Source organism: Lissotriton helveticus, chromosome 6 (genome assembly GCF_964261635.1).
Source record: "Lissotriton helveticus chromosome 6, aLisHel1.1, whole genome shotgun sequence".
Classification (NCBI taxonomy): domain Eukaryota; kingdom Metazoa; phylum Chordata; class Amphibia; order Caudata; family Salamandridae; genus Lissotriton; species Lissotriton helveticus.
Window position 1 is genome coordinate 468,984,556 of NC_136067.1, and position 26,155 is coordinate 469,010,710.

Sequence of the window (26,155 nt, forward strand, 5' to 3'; positions counted from 1 at the left end):
TTTAATTTTAATAGTTTTTTTATAGTGTGAACATGACCCATATGGGTATCAGAGCACTTTACAATTACGCAGTAGTATATACAGTTATATCAAATTCACTACAAATGAAATACCAACCAAAAATCAAAGTTCCGTCACTAATATTAACGTAGTATCACAGTTCAGACAACTGCAAGTACCAGGCTATGTTAGGAAGAAGGAGCGTACTTCTTCTTCTACTGCTAGGATGTTTGCACTAATGTAACCAGTGATCAATGGCCATGCGAGCAACTGAGGAGTCTGGGATCTTGGGGAGAAATGTGTTCAAATTCGTTTTTGTTGATATTAGGACAATGTGCACTTTACCCTTGCTAACCAGAGGTAAAGAGCTTCTGCTCTCCTTTTCAAACATGTTAAGTTGGCATCCATCTAGTTGGCACATTAAATTTAATTATAAGATCCTTGTATATGATACTATTTGTATTTAGGACCTGGAAATAAAATACTGCAAGTGGGCAGCAGCACTCATCGTATCTCCCTCTAAAGTAACACTGTCTCAGGCCTGTCCTTTCAGCTTGTAGTGCAGTTTTAACCTTCCATTTTGACCTGCAAAATACACTTTTTATCAGCCAGAACCCTTCTTTTTTTAATAATTAAAGGTTACCCAAAGTAGGCCACAAATGCCCACAGGGTCGGGTTCATGACATTTAAAAAAGTAGGACATGTGTACTTAAGTTTTACATTTCCTAGCAGTAGAACATCTTAAAAGTCATTTTTCACTGCAGCAAGACTAGCTTTCCCATCAAAAAGCACCCGTTACATTCTAACTTCTTATAATGCATAACATCAGTTTCGGACTAGCTACAAAAATTATTCAAAGACTAATTGGAATCAGAATTTTGAACCCAACGTAATGTTGGATTTTAAATTACTATTTTGAAAATGCCACTTTTAGAAAATTCTAAAAAAACAATTGATAGACAGAAGGCTGAACAATGTCAAACATTCAACCCAGTACAGAGATCCGGGCCTAAAGCCATCTTTTCTTTTGATCCCATTGCCCTTCCAATTCAAACTCAGCCATATGCAAATCAGTCTTGACCTTGTTCCCACATGGGAACAGTCCAGCCTGAACTTCTAGGCTAGGTCTTCACTGGACTAGAGCAAGCCCTGGGACAGGTTTCAGGGTTCCACCTTCTATCAGCCAGGCTAACTTGACTCCAGTGGCATGGAGAGCACGGGATCCATGTCTGGGCATACCCATTCCACTCGGGGTGACAAGTGCAAATAGAACAATTTATGTCCCTAATGCTGAACAATGTCAAACATTCACCCCAGTGCAGAGATCTGGGCCTAAATCCAATCTTTTTTGTGCTACCCATGCCATTGCAGTTTAAACCCAGAAATATGCAAATCAGTCTTGACCCAGGTCCCCCATGGGGGAGCCTCACTGGATCTAACATGAAGTGACGCAGGACGATACAGAACCCCACAGAACCAAGATGCAAAGTCCTCGAAATAAAGTGAGACAGTAAAACTTCCAGCAAAACATACCTGGTCCTATATCTGTCCCGTAGTTGACCTGAACTTGTGACTTTCACCTAGATATGCACAGTTGGCGCTTCAGGCCTTCTGGTGCTATTTATATCTAAAACTTTAAAAATTCATACCTCTTGTTCAACTGATAGAATTTTTGTCATGTTGGTGTCATGTTGTTTATTAAAATGTGCTCTATTTTTCTAATACAATTTGGGATTTGTACCATGTTGTGTTTTTACTTTATTACTGTGTGAGTGCTGCATAAATATGTTACACATTGCCACTAATTGTGGTCTGACTGCTTCTGTGGCAAGTTACCAGAGGGATAAACAAAGGTTTATTTCCTGACTTTTGTGATTTACCCTGACAAGGATTTAGATTATTGTTTGAAGTGGGTTATCACACCTTTAACCAAGAATCCAATTTCTTACATTTACCTTCAGACATAGTTCCTTTTTCGGAGTTTAGAATCCCCCAGCTGGGCCGCACTGCAGGGTGTATCTGAAGAGGGCTTCACAAGGCTGAACACCTTCCCAGAGAGGCCCATCTGATTCAGATTTGCTTCTACATAGAAGCTCTCAGTGGGAGGAACCTATCTTTCAGCCAAGCAACAACACACCTTTGATGGATTGGCTTGCTGGGTTTGTTAGTTAGACATAGCAAAGAGTCTCGGGACCTCAGGAAGTGCACTTGCGGATCAAGACTCACTCCAGCAGAGGCCACCATCGGTATCCAGGTCAAGTCCAGTTGGTACTTGTCTGCTAAACACATCATAGAAAAGGCCACTTGCAGCTTGTTTTTGGCCCTGTAGACCACATAGGAGGTCAGTCAATTGATTCTTGGAGTCCACTTCTTTGTCCTGGGTACAAGTTGGAGCAGGTTTAGCCCTTCTGGTCTCTTCACAGGTCTCAAATGTCTGGAGCAGTCCCCTTTTCATTTGTTCAGAGTGTTCTGAACGTGCCTGGGGTGCCATGTTTATGCCTGCCATTAGATTTTGAATGGGTGATTCATGGCTCTTTGCTAACAAGAGAGGTAAAGTTCATAGGGGTAACCCTACCCACTTTTTCAGTAGTTCTTGCATGCTCTACTGTAAACAATCCTACGGTGCCCCTCATTAATCAAATCCAAGATAGAGAAGCACTTCTCCCCTTCTGCCGTCTGTGTGTCCACTCAGCGTTTTGTCCAGGGTAATAGGAAGCCTCTCCTCATTCAATAAACAATGGTGATTTGCTACCTCTATGTGTTCTGCGGAATGCAGCACACATAGAAAAAGCAAATTACTATTATTGATTGTTTATGTGAGAGAAGGGGCACCTTCTTGCACATAAACAATCATTCCCTGCAATGCAGGCACCCTTGCACTATGATACCAGGGTGTCTGTGTTGGCTCTAGGCAGCAATTATTATTTTTGCCAGGAAAACACAGGGAGCACTGTTTTTTTTGGAAATGGAGTGTGGCTCTGCAAAACATGCTCCACGCTCCATCATTTCCTTGTAAATATTTCAGGGTTGGTGTGTAGTACTATGCCAGAATTTGAAGGCAGTTAGGACTTTTCCCCAATTTGCTTTGAATATACGGCAGAATTATAAACTATGGGAGAGATGTACAAACGGTATTAACATTCACAAACCGTCCGAATTGGTTAACCAGAGCATTTGTAAATGCTAAAGTCCCTTTTTTCTGTATGGTAAATGCATTTACCAATTGGGAAAAGTGTTTCCAAATTGCTAAATGTGGCTAGAAATGGATACCTATTTGGTATTTGGAAGGGGTGCACTATAAGCACCCCTTCAAAATACCAAAAGCCTGATTTACAAAGGTAAACTTACCCTTATGTGTAGGTTTATTTTTTTAGGGCATTTACAAACTATGAGTCAGTAGTAGACGGGTGGAGCACTCAGCATATAAAATGAAAAGTCTGGCCTATCTTTTTATGTGCAGAGTTCTCTGCCCAAACTGTAGAGTCTCCGCAGACTTAAACTTACTATTAACTCATAGTTTGTGAATACCAAGAAAAATTAAATGGACAAAAATGTAAGTTTACCTTTGTGAATCAGGCCCAGCCACCCAAATCGGAATGCTATGTATCAATGAATGATCAATGTTTTATTGCTGAAATCCGGTTAACTAAATTAATATTTTACTGACGCCTCAAAGGAAGTGGCATCCCATTTCACTTTGGGACCCCTCCCACTATATGAATGTAATAAACAAAAGTTTGTTTAAGAGGAAGTAGTAGTCCAGGAAACCACTGCTTTCTCTTAAACAGACAAAAAAGAACCTTTTTATTTGAAAACCCAGTCCCATTTCCTATAGAGGGAACATGCAGCATTTAAAAATAGTGCCTCATTAAAAACATTCAGAGATATGGTTGTGTGCTGTACCCATCAGGCAAATCAATATCTATGTGATGACTGCAACCCACAGTGGATTGCAATTTGCAACTTTCCCAATTATTGTGATCGCCTACGGTTCCATTTTTTTCGAACTGACCTATTAGTACATAAGTTGGTTTGCAAAATGCCACACTACTCTAAAGAATCCAGGCTGCATCAGTATTTTACAGCCATTGTTTAGTACATCTAGACATTGACTGAGACTCAACAGAGAGCATTTGGGTTGTTTTCTGTTTTCCCATTTTTGTAGGTGTGGGCACAATGTGGTTGTCTAACTATCTACTCTTTGCAATCTGATGAAGAGTTTTATAGGGAGGTTAATGTAGATCATATTACAATAAGTAAAATGGGAAATGACCAAATTAAATGCTAGCTAACTTCTGAGCATACAAGTTCTATGGAGGAGTTGATATGAGGAGGAAATCATATTGTAAAATGCAATCATATTTCAGGTGTTCAACCCACTGTGTGCTCTGTTTTTGAGTTCAGAAAACACAAACCAAGATTTCAAATACATTTTTTAAATTCTATTACTGCTCCCAGTGTACTCTACTGCAGAAAATATAATGGACAGTCAATGATTAACATATCACCATTCGATGATTGTTTACTTAACAGCTGTAATAAAATATTACATTATGCCAGTGTGGGAGAGGTTGAAATGCATTAATGGAAAGGCAACATATTGTCTTACATATTGTCTTACAATTTCTAACTTACCATGAAAATTAAGGACAAATAGACCTCCAGTAGAAAAGTCACTATGAAATTTCAAAAGAACCTGATTGGTAGAGCTGTATGCTGTTTCAAGTGCTGTGTTTCCACTGAAAATCCCAAGCTGAGGGGAATTCTGGTCTGGACCATCCCTAGATAAAGAAACAGAAATACCTTTGATTAAACAGCATTGACTACCCAACATTCTTTCGCATATATAGTAATAGGCTAAAAAAGCAATTTTTGCGGATAACAAATAACCCAACCATATGATTTACAAACCATATAAAATATTTTGTTCACTCAACTGGCATGGAATGTTTGATTTGATGTATGTACTAACACTCTGTATCTTTTGGCTAAAAATGATGTATACGAATTTGTGTATATACATATACACCAAAGAAGTTGAGAATTGTATTATTCTAGAATATGAGTTTCTTTTAGTGCTAAGAAATCAATTTATAAACATGAAATTAACATCTTAATACGATGGCGATCTTGACGGGTCATATATATATATATGCAATATATATATTCACCTTTAAATTTAACCTACTATAAATATATAAATTTTTTCCTTCTGAGTTTTATATAGCACGAACATGACCCAAAAGTATAAGAGCACTTTACATGAGTACCAGTTGAGCTACATAAGGACACATTCATTTTTGTTAGACGCAAAGAGATTAAGGGATTTTCCCAGAGTCACAAGATGTTGAGCGTTTTTGCCGAGACTCAAACCCAGATCCCCAGTTTTGAGGTGGTCGACAGCCCTAACCTTTAGGCCACGTCCTCTCCCCTTATGTATATTATTGGCATAACTCTTACCTGCATTAAGGGGCAGAGAGTCATAGCTTCACATTATTTTTCACTATAGCAAGTTTCCCTGAAATTTGTTTTTAACTGCAGGTATTAAAAATATATAGAAAACTGTGAGAAAGTGCTTTATTGGTTGGGTGTGGATTAAGATCCTCCACAACCCATAAAGGCTCTATCCTGTTCTGTCCGGGTAAAGGTTTCCATAGTTTAAACTGATCTCAACCCTTGAGTACACAGGCAATTCAAAGAAGATGTGTACAGCATTTATAAGTACCAAAACAGTTACAACATCAAAACCACAAAACAGTAAAAATACCACTCCAATTTATAAAAATAGAGAATACTTAAATGAACAAACTGAAACCTAAACAACATAAATTCATCAAGGGGGACCAGAAATATGATTTTTTTAACGATTAAGCAAACATAGTGGCAAAAAGCACAAAGTGCCACTGGGGCCCAGCTTCTTGCAGTGGACCAGGACCTAGGGGTGATATTTGGCTTACCACAGGTTGGATACATAACAAATAACATAACAGGTGTATTTGTAAAGCACAATTATCACTCAAGGGTCTCAAGGTGCTGAATAACAGATGTTTATTGTTACCCAACTGAAAGGTACTCATTTTCTCAACCTCAGATGGATGAAAGGCTGAGTGGACCCACCAGGATTTGAACCTGTTACCATGAAGTTGAACACAAGTCGCTGCAGTGGATGCATTAGTGCACTAAGCCACCAGACCCGGTTCATCACTCATGTTTGGCCTGATCAGAGGTTGGGACAGCCCAGGGCTGTTGAACAAATGAGCAAGCCCAGACATCTGGAGCCAAAACTGGAGGGGATCCCCTTAGAAATTTGGTGGGAACGTAGCTGGACGTAATATCAGCTAGGAATGGAGCTGAGGTCCTTAGAGGAGCTCTTCACAGAGGAAACCTGACAGCACCATATTGGATTACCCTGGAATTCTCTGTAGGAGGATTTTAAGGGGGAGGGGGGGTGATGTGATCTCCTAGGTTTGGCCAGGGGTGCCTGGCATCTAGAAAGTTCCACCCACATGTATAAACCATTGTACAAGGCATTAACAGAAAATAAGATCCTGAGCCTGGACAGTGACAAAAGCAGAGCTATGTACAACTGGAAGGAGAAACCACATGATGCCCTGCTAAGGATTCTGTCTGCAAATGAACCCAGGTCTACATGGATCTCTCAAGGGCTAGTGGTGCTAGCCCTCTTATAGCCCATGAGGACCACTTGGGGGAAATCAGGGCTCCGCTGCCACCCCAAGTGCCCTGCAAGGCAGCCAGGAGTTTCCGGGGCTTGAAAGTATGGGCATGAATGTGCTCTGTTGGCTAATAGTGGATAGGCTTTGCAGGAATCCCCTACCAGCAGTAGAGGAGCACCAGGAGCCAGACTGGAGCAGGGAGACAGTACACTAGCTCACCCAAAGTGCACCTTTTAGAGGCCAAGAGGGTTGCTGACAATGCTCCAGATGGCTAGGGAAGCAAATGACGCCCACAATTGTTTTAATCACAATCCAAGTTATTCCTTCCTGAAGATTTGACTTTTGACACTCACAGAAGAAACCACATAAGTAGCACTCCACTCTACTTACACATCCCAAGCCCCAGATATATCAATGACGAGCCAAGACCAAGGCGCTGCTCCTGCCACCTGTGCAGGTGTCTGGGAGGTGTGGGCAGCTAGGCTGCAGCATTCCTCCTGCCGGCATCAGCTGCTGGTTGGATACCGAGAGAATGCCAGCTCCCACACCATTACAGTGTTGGCCATGCAGAGTGACGACGGAGCAGAGCGGGTGTGGGCTCCCTGTGTTGCCTAATATTTTAGAAGGCTATGGGTTCCCTGAATGGGATCAGGGCAACCAATTAAAAAAATTAACAGGAAAGAAAGACTAGCAGCAAAGCTCAAAATCTGAATCTGAATCCCAAGCAGCGGAAAACCCGGTATGCATTGCTCCCTGCCTTGGAGACGCCCATTAGGTCACATTTAGATTATTTTACATATTTTCTGTGGCTTGTGGTGCCCCAACAAGGAACAGGGGTACCGACAATGCTTAGCCAATACATGGTGAGAGGTTGCAGGAGGTGCACTACATTTTTGACCAGCAAAACATTTATCCAAAGTAACCCAACCTCTCCCAGGGGATTACATCCTTGACCCTAGAACGGGTTCATATTTGACTATATAACATCATTAGAGCTGGAGCTTTTGCTCTACGTGGCCTAAACATTTTGAAGATTAATAAATGTTTGCATTGTTTTGAATTTCAATGCTTTATTGAAATTGTTATGGGACAACATTGCAATGCATACATTCCTAATGGTTACATTTAAAGGGATTATTGAGTCCATTGGTTTTACTGGGGATTTCTAATATGTGACCCATGCCTTACATTTGTGGTTACCCATTCACAAAGCCAATAGGCTTACCTTTTACATTGATGTTGTGAAAACGTGACCAAGACATAGGCCTGCATTATTAGAAATGACTTCTGCTTATTCTGTGGTATTATGTCTGATATAGGTGTGGGGTATTGTGATTGTGGGGATCATGACCCACTGGGTTCTAACATGAGTCCAGAATGCCACCAAAAGTCATTCCATATGCCTGCTGTATATATTTGTAAATTAATGCACATTGGTTATTAATGTATGTGTAATAAATGTGCCTTTCCTTTTTTTCAAAGAAAAAACACTTACTAGATAGTAATTTATTGGGTGCTGTTGAGTGCCAGCAAATTGGGATTGTTAGCCCATGCCACCTCCCTTGAGTAGGCCTTGGACTGCTTTGCTTCGCTACCCTGAGATAATTGAGTGTTACAATGGGGTACTTGGTTCTCAGTAAAGTAAATTTAGGACCTATTCCTTTACACCCTTCATAACAAATAACCCAATTTCATACTGTCCTTTCTAGCAGTGTCCCAGTGCACAGTCAAAATACCACAAGCATTAGTCCACAAAAAATAGGGTGACCATGCAAAAAAGAGTCACTTTGTCGCAAATAAGTTTGATGGATCCTTATGTTTCCACAGGAGAGTTTCCAGGCTGCACCAACTATGTCTGTGCACTTTCAGAAGGCTATTACCACTAAGTGTGATCTGAATGGCAATATTTTTGGGCTAAGCCCTGACCTACTCTATAATTTCATTTGTCTACATGGAATCTTGTAGCACCTGGTCTTTTTCCATCTTCTGTTCAGGAGACCATGGGCCCGATTCACATAAGAAACTGTGGCGAGTCATACTTTAAGAATTTTGGTATTCACAAAAGGCATTTACTACTTGTAAATGCCCTTTGTGAATACCAAAAGTTGAACTTTACAACTTTCAGTATTCACAATGGGCATTTACGAGTAGACTTTTGACTTATTTTAACTTTGTTAATCGGGACCAATGTGCTTAACTGTGACGATAATGAGCTTAATGCAAGATTTAGCAGAAGAAAATTCAGTCTTCTTATTCATGCCATTTATGTCTAGTTTGAATTCAAAGGTTAATCTAATTAAATCTTATTATGTACAAGGGAACCCCAAAATGTAAATATCTCCCCATTTACTTGAATGAGCAGGAGCTATCCATCGTCCCTTCTTTTGTGTATCTCGGGGTGCAATGTGATGCAAAAGGTTCTTGGAACACCTTGGTTCAGTCAAGGAAATGACAATTAAAATATGTTTTAGAGGTGTTCTGGGTTTTGCCAAGAAATTGTGGAAAAAGCCCACATGGTAATTATTACTTATTTACAAAGCCAAACAGATCAGCCTGTCCTTGTAAGGGACTGGTAAATGATAACAGAAAATAGGTCTATAAAGATGCTGTTTGTAGTCGTCCTCTTTGTATTTACACCAGAGTTGGGCCTAAGCCATATCGAAAATCTGATACAGATATAGATCTGCTCCTTGTTATTGTGGCATAATATTTTGGACATGAGAAGAGGTGTCCCTCAACAGAGCTAATATTCGATATAGCCTCTCACTTGACCATTCGCATAATATTCCTTATGTTGAGTAATGCTAAAAACCTAGAATCCAAAAAATTGCGCCGGGATTAGGTTGAAAGAGTGGTCCACAGCAGTTGCCAATTGCTGGTGGATGCAGGCCATGGCCCATTCAGGAAATTTGGTTGCGATTCTCCTCAGCAGGTCTATCACTGACATCAAGTCCTGGTCAGACCCAGACAGCCAGTATGATTTTGGCAAGCTGAGGTTTGGGGACGGACATTCTGCGTAGGTTCGGAGTACGCCCCAGTGGGTAGTAAGCGTTCCTTTTTCCTGCAGCTCAACCTCCTTACTCACAGAAATTGGGACCTCACACTACTTAATTTGAGGTGACTGGTACCTGGCTTGGGACACGGTGATGGGGCCAACCGGTCAACCAGAAGTGGCCAACAAACCAGACAGGGCACTCCTGGGAGACGTGATTCCTGACTACGGCTTGGGGGATGACTGATGTCTCTGTTATCCGCGGACAGGGAGTAAACCTTCTTATTGCCTGTACATGGCACCCAATCCAGACTAAACTACATTCTGGTTTCCCAGTGGGTGGGGTCATTACTGTGATATTCGAATCATGGAACCTGCACTCTCTGCTTTCCCTGGACCTATGATTCACCACCGCATCGCAAGCCATGGTGCCTGAACATAACACGCTACCACACCCCACAGGGTAAATCCCAACTGTGCTCATACGTCTCTGCATACCTAAGAGAAAGCAGGGGCGCGGTTTCCTCCCACAGGATCCTGTGGGCAGCTGCCAAGGTGACTATAAGCAGCCTACTCATGAAGGATGCATCTCTGGTAAATGCGCAGAGAGTAACTCATCAGAGGGAAGGGGAGGGTGATATTACAACCCTCATGTGCCTCTACACTGCAAGACACTCATCTCACATGCGCCGTCAACTGGAAAAGGCCTGTATGGACCTCAACGCACTATATACAACCAAGGTTGTATATGCACTACAGAGGCTTAAAGGCTGCCACTATGAGCAGAGGAAAAGGGAAGGGATCTCTTAGCTGCTCAACTGCAGCAACAGGAGGGTGCATTCAACATTCCCATTATGCACTCCATGAGCAGCAAAGTTCTCCCCTACCCACAAGACATAGTCAATGAATTTGCGACCTTTCACCAGACACTATACACCCCAGAGACGATGGCCAGCGTTGAACAACAGGAGGCCTTCTTTGAGGGTTTGCACCTTCCTAGTCTTACTGAGGAGGGCCGGACCCTACTTGGTGGTGTAATCAGTCATTCTCACATAGCACAAGCCCTCTCCAGACTCCCCTATCATAAGGCTCTTGGGGAAGGCAGCTTCCCCGTGGTGTTATACAACTGGGTGGGTGGAGACATCATTGACTCCCTTTACGCCGCCTTCAAGAGGCTGGCCAGACAGGTTCTCAGGGCCCCATCTTTAACAGGGCAGTGATAGTGGTTCTCCCCAAGCCAGGGAAGGATGCCATTTTACGTGGCAGCTGTAGGCCCATCTCCTTACTTAATGAGGACATAAAAATCCTTGCTGGAATGAGGTGATCCAGTCCTTGATGCACCACATACAGGCAGGGTTCGTCCCTTGGTTGCTGCTCCAGGAATAACCTCCATACCCTCACTCATGCCCCATGGGAGGCCAAGGACCTATCCGACAAGGCCCTTTCCCACTTCCTCAACGCTCGGAAGATGTTTGATAGGCCTAAGGGAGGTACCTCTTCACCGCCTTGAAAATATTTGGCCTAGGTGATTATTTTATTAACAATATTCACTGGCTTTATGAATGCCAGACTGAACAGGTCAATTGCGATGGCTTCCTGTCAGACCTTTTCCTGATCTGGAGAGGAACACATCAGGGCAGCCCCTTATCATCCCTGCTGTTCCTATTGGCAATGGAGCCCCTTGCAGACACCATCTTCTAATCGCCGCTCCTCAGTGGTGTACCTCTGTTGGAGGGGATGTCCAAGAACTATTTGCATGCAGATGACATACTCCTCACCCTCATGGACCTCCATTGCACTCTATGATTGGACATCATCACTGTCTTTTTAGCACTGCTGGTGTACCGGGTGAATTGGAAGAAGAGTGAGGTGCTACCCCTATTGCACGTTACCACAAGGATGGTGATCCATAGCTATCCCTTTTGCTGGACACCATTGCACCTCAAGTCCCTAGTGATCTTTGTCAACTGGGCCCTGGACCATATGGTTGCAGACACTCTGGATTCTCTCATAGCCCGCATAAAATTGGAATTTGAAAAGTGGTCTCATCTGGGTCAATCTATGTGGGGGAGAGTACCGGCAGTGTGGATGGTCACGCTTCTGCGGTTTACCTAAGCCCTTGGCATGTTGCCTTTTTTGGTCCCCCAGTCTACCCTGCCTGCAGTGGATGAGGGGATCTACTCTTTTGTCTGGGGGCCCACTGGACCCCACCTGGCCTCTACCAAACGTCTGGCAGGGTGCTCATGCAGAGGACTGGGTCTACCCTCATGTGAGCACTATGCCTTGGCATTTACCACTCCCAGATGGCCTATATGTACCCAGGATGCCAGACCTGCCACAGTGGGTGAATGCCCTATGGGTTAACACTTGCCTATGCATCAGTGGAAGGTCTTTGACTGGGAACAGTGGCGAGCAGCAGGCATACACAGCCTAGACCAGGTCATTTCCCGGAGCCCTCAAACCCTTCGAGAAGCTCTGTGAGGACTTTGGCCTACCACCTGAACAGTTATAGAGGCATCTCCAATTGCAGCTTTGCCTCCGACTCAGCCTGGGAGTGCGTTCATGGGCCCGGCAGGCCTCCCTGCTAATCTCCCAATTGAGGACATGAGGACAAATGGCAAACCCGACTGCAGACAGAGGTGGGCGACTGAGCTGAGCTCCTGAAGGCACTTGACCGGGGCACAAAGGAGGTTCACTTGAAATTCGGCCTCTTCAAAACACTGGATGACAGCCACTGAACTCTGATGAAGGTGCATGCGACAGGCCTGCTGCCCCACGCAAACTGTCGGCTACCCACTGCAATCCTGTGCATATGCTCTGTCACTGTCCTTCAATTCAGCCATCATGGGATGCAGTGGGGACTATGTTGGGTGAGGCACTGAGACTCAGGACACCTCTCCACCATATTCTGATTATTTTTCATGGTGCCTGTGCATCTCCGGATCTCTGCCGCATTCAGCACCACATCGAGCACGTGGCCTTGGCTAAAGCAAAGAAATGCATTCTCCCCCACTGGCACTCACCCATGCCCTCTCACATGAGGAATTGCTGGTATTGAGGTTCCATGTGGCCACCCACGAACACATCATATACAACCTCCAGGACAGAGTGGAGACATTCCTCTATCTGGGAGCCCAAAACCCTACTGAAATTTGATCTGCTGCCAACACTTCAACCAGTAAATGTTGGCCGTCATCTTGTGACTCAGTTGAACCGAGTCCCACAGAAAATGCAAAAAACAAAAAGGGAGCAGGGTTGAAACACCCTGACCTCCCAGGACTAGTTTTTTTTATAACTTTCAGCTGAAAATGTTTTAAAAAATGAAGTGCGGACTGCAGTGTTTTATTATTAATTGGCCACCGGGTTTGCCAGGTCCTAATAAGGGAGGGGGTGTTTGGGCCCCCCTCTGAGGGTCTAATCTTTTTTAATGTAGAAAGCGGGGTGGCTGGCATGGCCTCCTCTACTGCCTAGGGACCACCACCGCTTATATTTTTATAAGTGGGAAGGGGCCTTTTGGACCGCCCCAGCTCCGGGGACAGCCACCTGCCTGGGGTTTTATTTTAATTTGATGTGGTGGGGGTGCATAGACCCCACCGCAGCTGGGGGCTGCCAACTTCCTTGGGCTTTAATTTTTAAAAATGTGTGGGGCTGCGTGGACCCCCCCCCCGCAGCCCCAGGGATCACATTCTCCCTGGGACAAATACAAATAAAGGAGGGGGCCTTCTGGTCCCCCTCATGGAGCCCTAGGTGGCCCTGGGGACCACCGGCCTCTAGGGCCGGCACCTGCAATGTCCCTGGGTGCCCACCCCCAGGACATTGCTGTTTGCAATGGGTGAGCTCCCGCCAAGTAATATCAAACACTGCTACGCATTGTGCAAGCGAGAGCAGAAAAAATGCTCTCGCCTGAACAAAGGGGAGTGGAATTGCTTTTGGACAGAGGGAGCTGCATGTCAGCAGCTCCCTCTGACCAAATGCAATGCTGGCCCCCACTGGATGTGGGGAGCCAGCAGGGACCGCGGAGGCCTTCAGACCCCCCTGCGTGCCTAACAAAATGTACTGGGTACCCTTGACGGGACCAGGGCATCCAGTAGAGAGGCCAGACTCTGGGGGATCGGGAACCAGGGCCCAAAATCAGGCTGTTGGGGGCCACAAGGCCCCTCTCATATTATTTAAAAAATATATAAATGCCAGGCCCCGGGGGATGTGGGCCAGGGGCTGGAATCCACCCGGGAGGGGGACAGCTCAGCCCCCCTCCACCGAAATTAGAAAAAGAAAAGAAAAGGCTGGGCGCTGGGGGATGGGTTCCTCCGGGACAAAATTGGCGCGGGTGGTGGGCCGCGCGGGCCAACTCACTCATTGAAAAAAGGTCTGGCCCTGGGAATGGGGTCTCCAGGGCAGAAAATGGCCCCGGGAAGAGGGGCCATGCAGCCCCCCTCCCTTAAAAAATACCACGCCCACTTCAACACCACACTGCAAATGCACCTCCTGATGCACTGCCAGTTGGGGGATTAAGTGCCCGTTGATGCTGAGGGTCCTTGGAGTCCAGGGTCCTTCTGTTACTGCCAGTAAGTCCCAGACAGTGGGTTCGCTGAGAGGACTTGAAGGCCATGCCCCCTTTCTCCACCACTCTGCAAATACACTGAATTCCACTTTACTCCTGAGGTCCTTCTGACTGAAGTGAACTTTTACCCCAAACCAGTAGTGCACGAGACGGCACGTTTGCAGAGTAATGGAGAAAGAGGGCATGGTCTCTGACAACCCTCTTAGCAAACTATTGTGTGGGATATAATGAAGGTAACAGGTGGGGTATTTGGCCCCCAAGGACCCACAAGATCCAAGGGGACTTTATCCCCCAAACTAGTAGCGCACCAGGAGGCATGTTTGCATTGTGGAGAAGAAAGGGGGCAATGCCTCTGACAACTTCTCAGCAGTCCTGCTGTGCAGGACTTACTGGAGGTAACAGGAGGGGTAACATTTTTTGAGGCCAACTACCTCTCCTGTTACCTCCAGTAAGACCCACAGAGCGGGATTGCTAAGAGGTCTTCGGAGGCCAAGCCCTCTTTATCCACCACTCTTTAAAAGTGGCTCCGAGCACACTACTGGTTGGGGGATGAAGTCTTCTTTACTCCTGAGGGACCTTGGTGGCCAATAAACCCTTCTGTTACCTCCTATAAATCCTACACAGAGGGATTCCAGAGAGCTGGTCATAGACCCCGCCCCCTTTATCCACCTCTCTGCAAACATGACTACTACTTATAAAACCCTAACAATTTACTGAAAAAAACAAAAGGTTACAGCGTTATAGTTAGGAGTTAGCATTTAAAAAACCTTATGAATTCACTGAAAAAAACAAAGGTTATAGGGACGTTATATTTAGGAAAAGGAAATTCACTAAAAAAATAAAGGCTGCGGGGGACGTTATAATTAGGATCTCGTTTCACTCGTACAAAACCAGTGAAATTCAGCTGTTATAGTTAGTGAGCAAACTATACCTCGGGTCCCTGCAATGGACTGCTTATTACCTCACACATTACATTACTCATGACATGGTCAGTGACATCACTGATGACATCTCAAATGGCATCACTGATGACATCATCCAAAGAATCTCTAATGCACCCACTCACACCCCTATATAACCTTTCATACACCCACTCTACCTTCCACAATATCATTCTCAAACCAATTCCCACACCCTTACCAATCCCTACACATCCATTCACTATTTCCTCAGATCAACACACACAGCCACTCACTCACCCATACAGCCACTCATACACCCACTAACTAACTAATACAGCCATTGACATATCCACTCATACATCCGTACCGCCACTCACACAGTCTGTCACCCATAGAGCTACCAACACATCTACTCACTCATCCATACAGCCAACACACAGCCACTTTCTCACTGATACAGTTACACACACACTCACTTACTCATACAGATACTAGCACATACTCACTCACCATTACAGTTACTGACTTAATCACTCATACAGACACTTTCACTCACTTACCCATAGTCACTTACATACCCCATCACTCACCTATATTGCTTTCACCTACCCAGTTACTCTTCCATATACAACTGACACATCCACTCACCCACACAGCCATACACACATTCACTCATCTATACAGCCCCTCACACACACACACTCACGTACCCATAAAGCCACTGAGTTACCCACTCACTCATTCATACAGGCAGTCACACCCCCCTGACCCACCAACATAGATACTCAGTGACCCATAGAGGTACTCAGACAACAAATCACTCACCCATACAGAAACTCACATACCCACTCACACAACCATACAGCCACTTAGACACCAACTGACAGACAGATATAGACATTAACACAACCAGTCACTCATCCATACATTCACTGACACACCTCATCACTCACTTATACAGTCAGTCGTGCACCCACTGAATCATCTAAAGAGGCACACTATATATATAATATATATATATATATATATATATTCCTATGGTCCATCTTGGCGTCTGGCACTATGTCAACAGTAACCGCCTGAGTAAGACTTCCCGTAATCTTATATATTTTTTATTACATAATTTGGGTCACGTTTTTTAGCACAATTTCAGCACATGCACTTAGTTAGCCTGCACTCCTGTATTATGAATATGACTGTATTTAACTTGGCTATGTGTATTTAGCAAGCATTTGTTTACAATCTATTTTTTCTCCTCTTGCATTATGAATTTGAAGCCACTTGGCCTTACCTTATTTTCATTTATGCTGCAGTTTGTCACTGTATTTACTGACAGTACTTTTGCTGAGGAATCCATTGTTAACTGTAATGTTTTTTAAATTTATGTTGCAGTTTTAAACTCATTTTTGCTATCATTTGTATTTACACAACAAGATGTTTCTATGTTTATTATTCCCGTAGGAGTGGCTACTTGTGTTTTTAAGCACTATTTAAGACACACCTATGTATAGGCACGTCATGTGATCAAGCCCGTGGTGACCCGGCCGAAATATGTCATGCAAGGAAGGTCGTGGTGAAAATAAAATAGCACCTACTCACGAGCCATTTTGTGGTCTGTACCTGTTTCCTTCTTCAAATGCTCGAGGGGATATGGATGTTTTCGACAGGATTCTGCTGGATCTGTAATACGGGAGTGAGTACGGCTGTCTTCTCCCCTGCGGACCCTCTCTTTCCAGACAGCCCCCCGCTGGCAACAGAGACGGAGAACAGCGCACTGGTGGACGTTGTGTGGAATCTGAAAAAGCAATCGCGGAGTCGGAGGATGCCGCTGAGGCTGGACAAGCTCTACTGCGGTAAGCCAAGCGCATACGTTGAACTGGGCATTAGCAGGTGAAGAGATTAGGCTCACAAAATACAATTACGGATATACGGGGCAGACGGAAGATTGCCTGCCTCTAGTATATAGTGCGGAAAGAATACTTTCATTATTTATTCACCAGGGCCACCCAAGCTGACGTGCTGAAAGACAGGGAAGCAGCGGCAGGCGCCATGTTTTCTAACTTACCTGAGGTTAATAGGAGCACAAAAGGAGGTGCATCGAATAGTGGTGCACCGAAGGATAATGACACCAAAAAATTACTTAAACAGCTGGAAAAGCTATTACGCAGTGAGCTCACTAAATGGTGGGAGCGTAAGTCTTTGGAAAAATACGTGGAGGCAGGGAGAGTGTCGCGAGGATTAAGAGTGCTCATAGCACCGTCATTTGAAAATCCCAACCCAGCGATGTTAAAAGAGTGGGCCTCTAACAATCTCGAGGCCTCAATGAACATGGTTAAAATTCTTGTTAAATATGCTGCCATAGATCGTGCTGAAATAGTAAAACAGATTGAGCAACTCAATGAGGAGTTAGAGGCATGCGAAGACAAGGACATGATTAAAAAAAGCAGAGAAGAGAAAAAGGCAAGGCTCAGCAAACACGAAGAAACAATAAAAACAAGAAAGATCTACAAGTTTGCAAGAGATAAACAAGATTATGAATGCGGTCGCATTTTCACCTTCTCTCGCAAATTCGATACTGTAAAAAGGAAGGTTTTGGCAATACACCAGAACAAACGGCAACAAATTGTATCACTAATAATGATGGTTCAAACACGGATCTGAGATCAATACCTAGCAGCTCAGATTCTGAGGATAATATCCAGTGTAGGCAAGACTCTCTAGTGCCAACTAATTACACACCTTCAGAGGAGCTTGGTTTTTTTAATCGAGGACCGCCATCAGACATTGCGGCTGACACCAGTCCAAAAGACAGCAGGAGAAGGCGGAACAAGCGGCGGAAAAAAAGGCACAAACTCAGTCGCAAAAAAGAACAACAGGAGAGGAAGAGCCTACCACAAAAACTAGCTAACAACAAATCAGGAACCATTTCTAGCTCAGATAACACTGTCATCAATTTGTCTGAGATAAATCTGGACAAAGCTGAATTACAACTCCTGTCCTTGGGTTTATCGTATTGCCCTAAGAATGATTTTAAATATGCACAAACACGCATTGATGTCTTCAAATTCATTCGAAAATTAAAACTGAGGAAATGTATCAAAATAAATAGTGCAGCTGAATCAGCAACTACCATATCTACTACAAACCAACCAAGCACTACATTTCAGGTATCAGACATCTCTACTTTGAAAACAGTTCACTCCCTCTATTCTAACCTGGATGATTCCATTTTGGATACACAAACGGAGCTCCAAGAGATGAATATATCCTGCAATAGTGCTATTTGTAGTCCCTATCGTCCAGCTTTAAACTTTGTCCATATGATGCCTAAAGACTACATAGACACGTTCCACGATGTGGTAACAGTAGAACTTAAGGCATTAAATAAACTTGTTTTAGGCAAAGAAAGATGCAACTACAGGGACAATCAATACTTTAAACTTATGAACAAACTGAGAAAAGCAAAGGATGTCATAATCAATAAAGCAGACAAAGGGGGCAACATTGTCTTATGGCCACGACAAATGTATATGGCAGAAGCTACACGCCAACTAGCAGACAGAGAATGTTATGTCAAAGTTACCAACAAGGCTATCATAGACACAAAGGAATTGATACATGGGACATTGGCACAATGGAAAAGAGAGGGACTTTTAAGCAAAAACGAACACAAATTCTTAAAGAATGACCATCCTATTACTCCCATGTTTTATTTGATACCCAAAATACATAAAAATGAAACACCAGTACCAGGGCGTCCGATTATTTCGGCACAAAGGAGCCTCCTGGAAGCAATGAGTAAATATGTGGACTTCTTTTTACAAGATTTGGTAACAGCACTTCCCTCTTATATTAAAGACACTGGGCATTTCTTGTCAAAACTAAAAAAAAGTCAAATGGCAAAAAGAATATTTGTTAATCATTATGGATATTTGTTCCTTGTACACTAGTATCAATCATAGTGACGGACTAAAAGCTATCAAATATTTCCTTGATTCCAAGAATGTCCAGTTCTTTAAACACAATGCCATGATACTAAGAATTATTGAAATCTGTTTACACAATAACCTGTTCCTATTTGACAGGGAAGTGTACCGGCAGGTGTGCGGGGAGGCTATGGGGCGTGCTTCTCCCCCAGATACGCATGTTTACATGTTGGCTGGTGGGAGGAGCACGTCCTCAGACACACCCATGGACAGGTGTATGGGGCACACGTTGTCGAATGGTGGCGGTTTATTGATGACATTTGCATTATATGGAAAGGGTCTGCTGAATCTGCACAAAACTTTATAAACACTATTAATGTGAATGATTCCAACCTTCAGTTTACCGCCCACATTAGTGAGTTGCAAGTTCAGTTCTTAGATGTGGAGGTGTATATATGCAATGAGACTATACAAACCAAGTTACATAGAAAGACCACGGCTGGCAACTCCACTCTACATGCTTACAGTAGTCATCCTCATCAGCTTATAGGAAGTATTCCATATGGAGAATTCCTTAGGATTAAGAGAATTTGCAGCTTAGAATCAGATTGTAACGTTTGCCAGTTGGAAGCGTTTGAGAGATTTCTACAGAGAGGCTATAAGGCTAAGGACCTGATGACAGCACTAGCTAAGGGCAATGCAGCAGACTCCAGTGTGAGGTAGCATGATCTTGAGCCAGCAGAATCTGGGATCACAGAGCCCAATACAGTCAGACATATTACTACTTATAGTAAACAACAACATCAGGTCAGGAAAATCATTCTCAAAAACTGGCACATCGTTAAAACTGATTTAACACTTCCTCAATTACTACCAGACAGTCCCTCCATCACATTCTGAAGGGCTCCATCTATGCGGGACACTCTGGTAAAAACCTGTCCTGTGGTAATTGAGGCCCCTACCACCTGGTTGTCTACCAAAAATGGCTTCTTTGAATGTATTGTATGTAGGGAGTGCAAATTTTTCACGAACACAACAGAATACATTGATGCTTTTCAATCGCGACCTGTTCAGATTAAAGGCCGGTACACATGCCGCACTGAGTGCGCAGTATATGTTTTAGAGTGCACGTGTCATCTGAGGTATGTGGGAAGCACAAAACTGCAGGTATATAATCGCATCCTTCAACATTTAAGGGCCATTGTCAACACTGATCACAAATACCCGGTTACCAGGCACTTTAACCTAGTACACCAGAACAACTTAAATGACTTATCGTACTATGTTATTTATGCAGTTCCCAAATCAAAAAGAGGTATTAATAGAGAGAGACAGCTGCGGCAACTAGAGTCATACTACATCTTGATGCTAGATACAAAGATGCCTAATGGTATGAACACTGGTGAAGATTTGCACAACTATCTGTAATGCATTGGATGTTTAATTTATTCATGATTGTATGTTACATATTTTCTTTAGATATTTTTACATGTTTTATGTAAGGCAGTCTTTTAAGTGGAGGTTTTAGCAATCCTTATATTTCGGAGATTTTAAGTCATGGTCCATGTCCTGAATTTACAGTTTTTTAGCCTGTGGGTTTTTAGCTGTTATGAAGGAACATGGCATTTTTTGGCTTTTTATCCGGTTTTACTAGGGTATGGTGCTTCTTCCCCACTTTTAAGATCTAGGAGATTTGTATCTATATTTATTACAATTTTTGATATACATCTGCATACCTAGATTTTAGACCGATCTTATTTAGGATTTTATGTCATCACATGTTTATAGTCATATATCTTTTCGAATTTATGTCCATACATCATGATTCCATCTATGGATACTATACAATTCACTTTATCATTCACCATATTGCTGCTATGAATTAGATGCTTTTGCCATAAGGAGATTTAGTGATTATGTTGGTATTGTGATATGCCTGATTTTGCCTCATTTTGCACACCTTTGCACATCTTTGCACTTTAGGCATTGAAGCACTTCATGCATATTTTGTACATCCTCAGACACGGACAGATTATCAACAAGCATTTATGCTACTATTCAACTTCATAAATCCGGCAGAATTTTCTGTTTTGCGTCCTCAACATTGTTGAGCCCACTGCATGACTGGTTTTAACACCACTCATGTTTTAACTACCAGTCAGTTTACATGCAGTTTAGTTATTTAGTATCTGTCATCTACCTATATGGATTTATCCTCTGATTCCTATGGTCCATTTTGACGTCTGGCACTATGTCAACGGTAACCGCCTGAGTAAGACTTCCTGTAATCTTATATATTTTTTATTACATCATTTGTGTCACGTTTTTTAGCACAATTTCAGCACATGCACTTAGTTAGCCTGTACTCCTATATTATGAATATGACTGTATTTAACTTGGCTATGTGTATTTAGCAAGAGTTTGTTTACAATCTATTTATTTCTCCTCTTGCATTATGAATTTGAAGCCACTTGGCCTTACCTTATTTACAGTTATGCTGCAGTTTGTCACTGTGTTTCCTGACAGTACTTTTGTTGAGGAATCCATTGTTAACTGTAATGTTTTTTAAATTTATGTTGCAGTTTTAAACACATTTTTGCTATCATTTGTATTTACACAACAAGATGTTTTCTTTGTTTATTATTCCTGTAGGAGTGGCTACTTGTTTTTTAAGCACTATTTAAGACACACCTATGTAAAGGCACGTCATGTGATCAAGACCGGGGTGACCCGGTCGAAACGCGTCATGCAAGGAAGGTCGTGGTGAAAATAAAATAGCACCTACTCATGAGCCATTTTGTGGTCTGTACCTGTTTCCTTCTTAGAATGCTCTAGGGGATATGGATGTTTTCGACAGGATTCTGCTGGATATATATATATATATATATATATATATATATATATATATATATATCAAAGCTCCTATACACCAATGAACACGGGTCACTCTTTGCGGCAAGATTATGCACAAATTGATGAGTATATGATACACGTATACTCAGTGACGCTGTGGTTTCATAGCGTTTTTTGTCTCAGAAAATTAATTTGCAAAGTTACGCGGCGATGATGTTTACAAAATGAATTTTGTGTGTAAATATTGTTTTCATTTAGCTTTCCTTTGCATACGCCGATACACGGCTTTGATTGTTGAAATGCCTCTGACACAATGTAATATTGAAATTGCAATTGGTAAACATTCAAAGATGGCGCGCAAGAACATATACTTGCCTTAGTCCTTTGTTTGTGATAATGACCCAACAAACATGGTAAAAAGAGTTGCATCGCGTTTTCAAAAAATGATGTTTTGAAATAAACCTGTTGCTGATTGCCAAGTAACCCGCGAGTACTGTTTTTCCTTCCAAAAGAGAGGAAAATTGGAGCGTTCATTTATACGCGGGACACCACCGCGTTACAGCACCCACCGCAAAGAGTGACCCGTGTTCATTGGTGTATAGGAGCTTTGATATTTTTGGACGGGTGCACCACCGCCGTTGTGTGGTGTTTGGAGCAACAAGGCGAAGAGCAAAGAGGATATAATACTCCCTCGATCCTCCAACCCACTTCAACATCGACGCATTGGAAGGGCGGGAGTCCGTGAAAGTGAACTACACGGTAAGCCCGCTTTCCTTCCTGAACTTTGCAGCATTTGATGAGATTGACGGTGCAGTGAGGGATTCAAGGCAATCACATAGCAACGGTAAAGTTTTGTTTCCCGGGATCGGGAACATAACACGAAACGGGCATAAGATGTTTAATATGTCAGAACGTATAGATGCAGCTGGGGGCATCTTCAAAAATAAAAATCCAGACATCTCAAAACCGCCACAGAAAACCATCACGGAGGCTACAAGTACTCTAACAGTACAATTTCAAAAACGTGAAAAACTTTACGAGCGGGAACTCCGTAAATGGTGGGAGGGGACGTCCTTACAAGGATACATCGAGGTACAAAGGGTACCTCGGGGACTACGGATTTTCACTGTCCCGGCTTATGAGAACCCTGACCCCCTCCTGCTGGAAACTTGGGCTACACATATAGCTAATTCATGTAAAGGAATGCTAGAAATTTTAGTCCAATTCGCATGGAGTGATCGCGACAAGGTGATGAAAGAAATTGAAGAATTAGAAGAGTTAATCTCAAAGAATCCTGATAAAGAGGAACAGGAACAACTAAGGGCTAATATGAAGAAAAGATTACAGTGATATGCGACCAAGATAAAACTTAGAAAACAAGAAAAGTTTGATCGGGACGAACGGGACTATGCTATGGGGAGGGTCTTGACCTTCTCCAAAAATACGATCAGCCAAGAAAGGAAGTGGCCAGGAAAAGCCAACTGCCCAGAACTACACCCGAAGTGAGAATAGAGACCTCGGACTCTGATTTGACCGCCGTGAAATATCCGGCGACGAGATGACAAATCTAGAAGCTGTACCACCTGCGAAGACTCCTTTTCATCAGGAGTTCAAGGTGATCCGGGAGAGTTGGCTCAGAGACGGCAAGACCAAACCACCAGAAGACGTAGACAAACAAGACGCGGTGGCTGGAAAGGGAAGAGGACGCGGACAGGCGAAACCAAATACCCGGGTAACCAGGAGCCAGAGAAGAGGCAGATGGTGACCGGCTCAGACCAACTGATGTTCATAAACCTATCTCAAAGAAAATTGACAACAATGGAGGAGTCCGTTTTAAAACTTGGACTCACCTTTTGCCCTAATAAAAACTTGGAATATACCCAAACAAGGATTGACTTGTATAAATTCGTCCGCAAGATCAAACTACATAAGATTTACAAAACTAAACCAACTATCAAAGAGTCTAAATATCTGAGAGGCAAAAAAAAGGATACGGATCTACTAACCGTCAATGACTTAACGGCTTGTGAAGTCTTAGAGAATCTCAGATCGGAGGGAGACACGGAAACAAATGTGGCGAGTAACACTCTGACACAAAGATTGGCCCATATCGACATCGACCAGGAGGCACCAAAAAGTGGGTTCAAACTTGTATCCAAGTTTGTCCCCCAAACGGCAGTTGACTCGATTGACATCTTTGCTGACGCAGTCACCAGAGATCTGATGACTATGAGGATGGAACATGGTCATCAAAAACAAGATTTCAATCTGACAAAAGAACAAAAGACGGCCATGAAAAACTTGATGGAGGATCAAACTATTGTCTGTAAACCCTCGGACAAAGGAGGGAATATTGTTATCATGTCACGCCAACAATATATTGCGGAAGCACAACGTCAATTACAAGATGCAACCTGCTATGCAGTGATTAAGAAAAAAGACTATCTGGCAAGTATTGATATCTTACATGCTCTGCTCAAAAAATGGCATGATAAATTAATGTTGGACCTTGAAGAGTATCTTTTCTTAAAAACTGTACATCCTATCTTACCTTGTTTTTACCATCTACCTAAGGTTCATAAGAACACTACCAAACTCCCAGGGAGACCAATCATCTCCTCCATAGGGGGGCTAACTGAGAACTTATCCAAATTTCTAGATCATCATTTGTTTGACTTTGTATTTGCTTTGAAGTCATATATAAGAGACACCTCGGATTTTATTCAAAAAGTGGAGAATCTTGTTTGGCAACCATCTTATGTCCTTATAACTTTAGACATAACAAGCCTATACACATGTATAGACCATGAACAAGGTTTCTCAGCTATAGAATATTTTTTAAACAAAAGAGAATTGAAGCATGCGATGCATAACAAAATGTTATTAGAACTAATTAAATTTTGTTTGTACAATAACATCTTTCTCTTTCAGGATGAGATATATAAACAGCTCTCTGGTACGGCGATGGACTCCTGCTTCGCCCCCAGCTACGCAAATTTATTCGTGGGCTGGTGGGAGGAGCAGGTAGCCTGGGCCCCCAGGAATGCCACATGGAACAGCAAAGTGGTGGCATGGAGCAGATATATCGACGACCTGTTCCTTGTATGGAATGGGTCAACAGCTGAGGCCATTGAGTACATTGCAGTGCTTAACGATAACCAATGCAATCTAAGGTTTACGGGTGAGGTGAACGAGGAGAAAGTAAACTACCTAGATCTCGAAGTCAAAGTAAGGGACGGTAAAATTTGCACTCAACTATACCGTAAACCCACTGCTGTCAATAGCGTGTTACACGCCTTCAGCAGCCATCCCCGTAAACTTATCAGCAATATCCCCTATGGGAAATTTCTGAGATTAAAGCGCAACTGTACTCTAGATATAGACTTTGAACAAGCGGCCACTGAAAGTGTGGAAAGATTCACCAATAGAGGCTATCATCCCAATCTCCTACAGGACGCCCTAAATAGAGTCAGGAAATTACCACGCAGCACACTTTTTTCCAAGAAAATCCGGCCAAGCGTGAATAGTAATTTCCGCATGATAACTCCCTACTCATCCAATTCTTCCAAGTTGAGATCGATCATGACCACGCACTGGCACCTGTTAAGGGCAGATCAAATTGTGGGACCGGATATACCTGTTACCCCTCTGATCACTTTCAGAAGAGCTAGGTCGCTCAGTGATCAGTTAGTACATAGTTATTTGATGCCAGTAGCCAAACAGAAGGGAACTTTGAAAGAGGCATGGGGCTTTTTCCCTTGTGGGAAATGTAAAGCCTGTATAGCCAGTAAGAGAACCCTGACTTTCGATGTACCAGGATGTAAGGGAGGCAAGAAAATTAACAAATTTATGTCCTGCCACACTGATCATGCGGTGTACTGCTTAATGTGTCCATGCCAACTAAGATACATTGGCAGCACCATAAATCCAGTTAAGCTGAGGGTGTTAGAGCACATGCGGGCAATCGCGAATAAAGATTTTTCCTATCCCGTTGCCCGACATTTTGCAATCAAAGATAATAGCAACAGGGATCTGTTGAGATATTTTTGTTTGGATTGTGTAGTGGATAACCCTAGAGGCGGAAACAAATTACAGATACTTAGGAGGTTGGAGTCTAGATATATTATAGATCTAGAGAGTAGGACTCCGAAGGGTCTCAATATGGGAGAAGAATTGGCTTCTCACCTGGGCTGATGTAAATAATGACTGTACTTGTGATGCTGAGGCTTTCTGTGTGTAGAATATTA

The 26,155-nt window shown here is 43.0% G+C and overlaps 1 protein-coding gene across 1 annotated transcript in view; it reads right to left on the reverse strand.

Moving 5' to 3' along the window:
* CSMD1 (CUB and Sushi multiple domains 1) overlaps nucleotides 1–26,155 on the reverse strand; it is a 4,503,734-nt gene that overhangs the window by 853,188 nt on the left and 3,624,391 nt on the right. Inside the window, exon 44 of the mRNA XM_078647516.1 lies at nucleotides 4,636–4,781. Within this exon, the coding sequence (XP_078503642.1) occupies nucleotides 4,636–4,781 (146 nt within the window). The remainder of the gene's footprint in view (nucleotides 1–4,635; nucleotides 4,782–26,155) is intronic.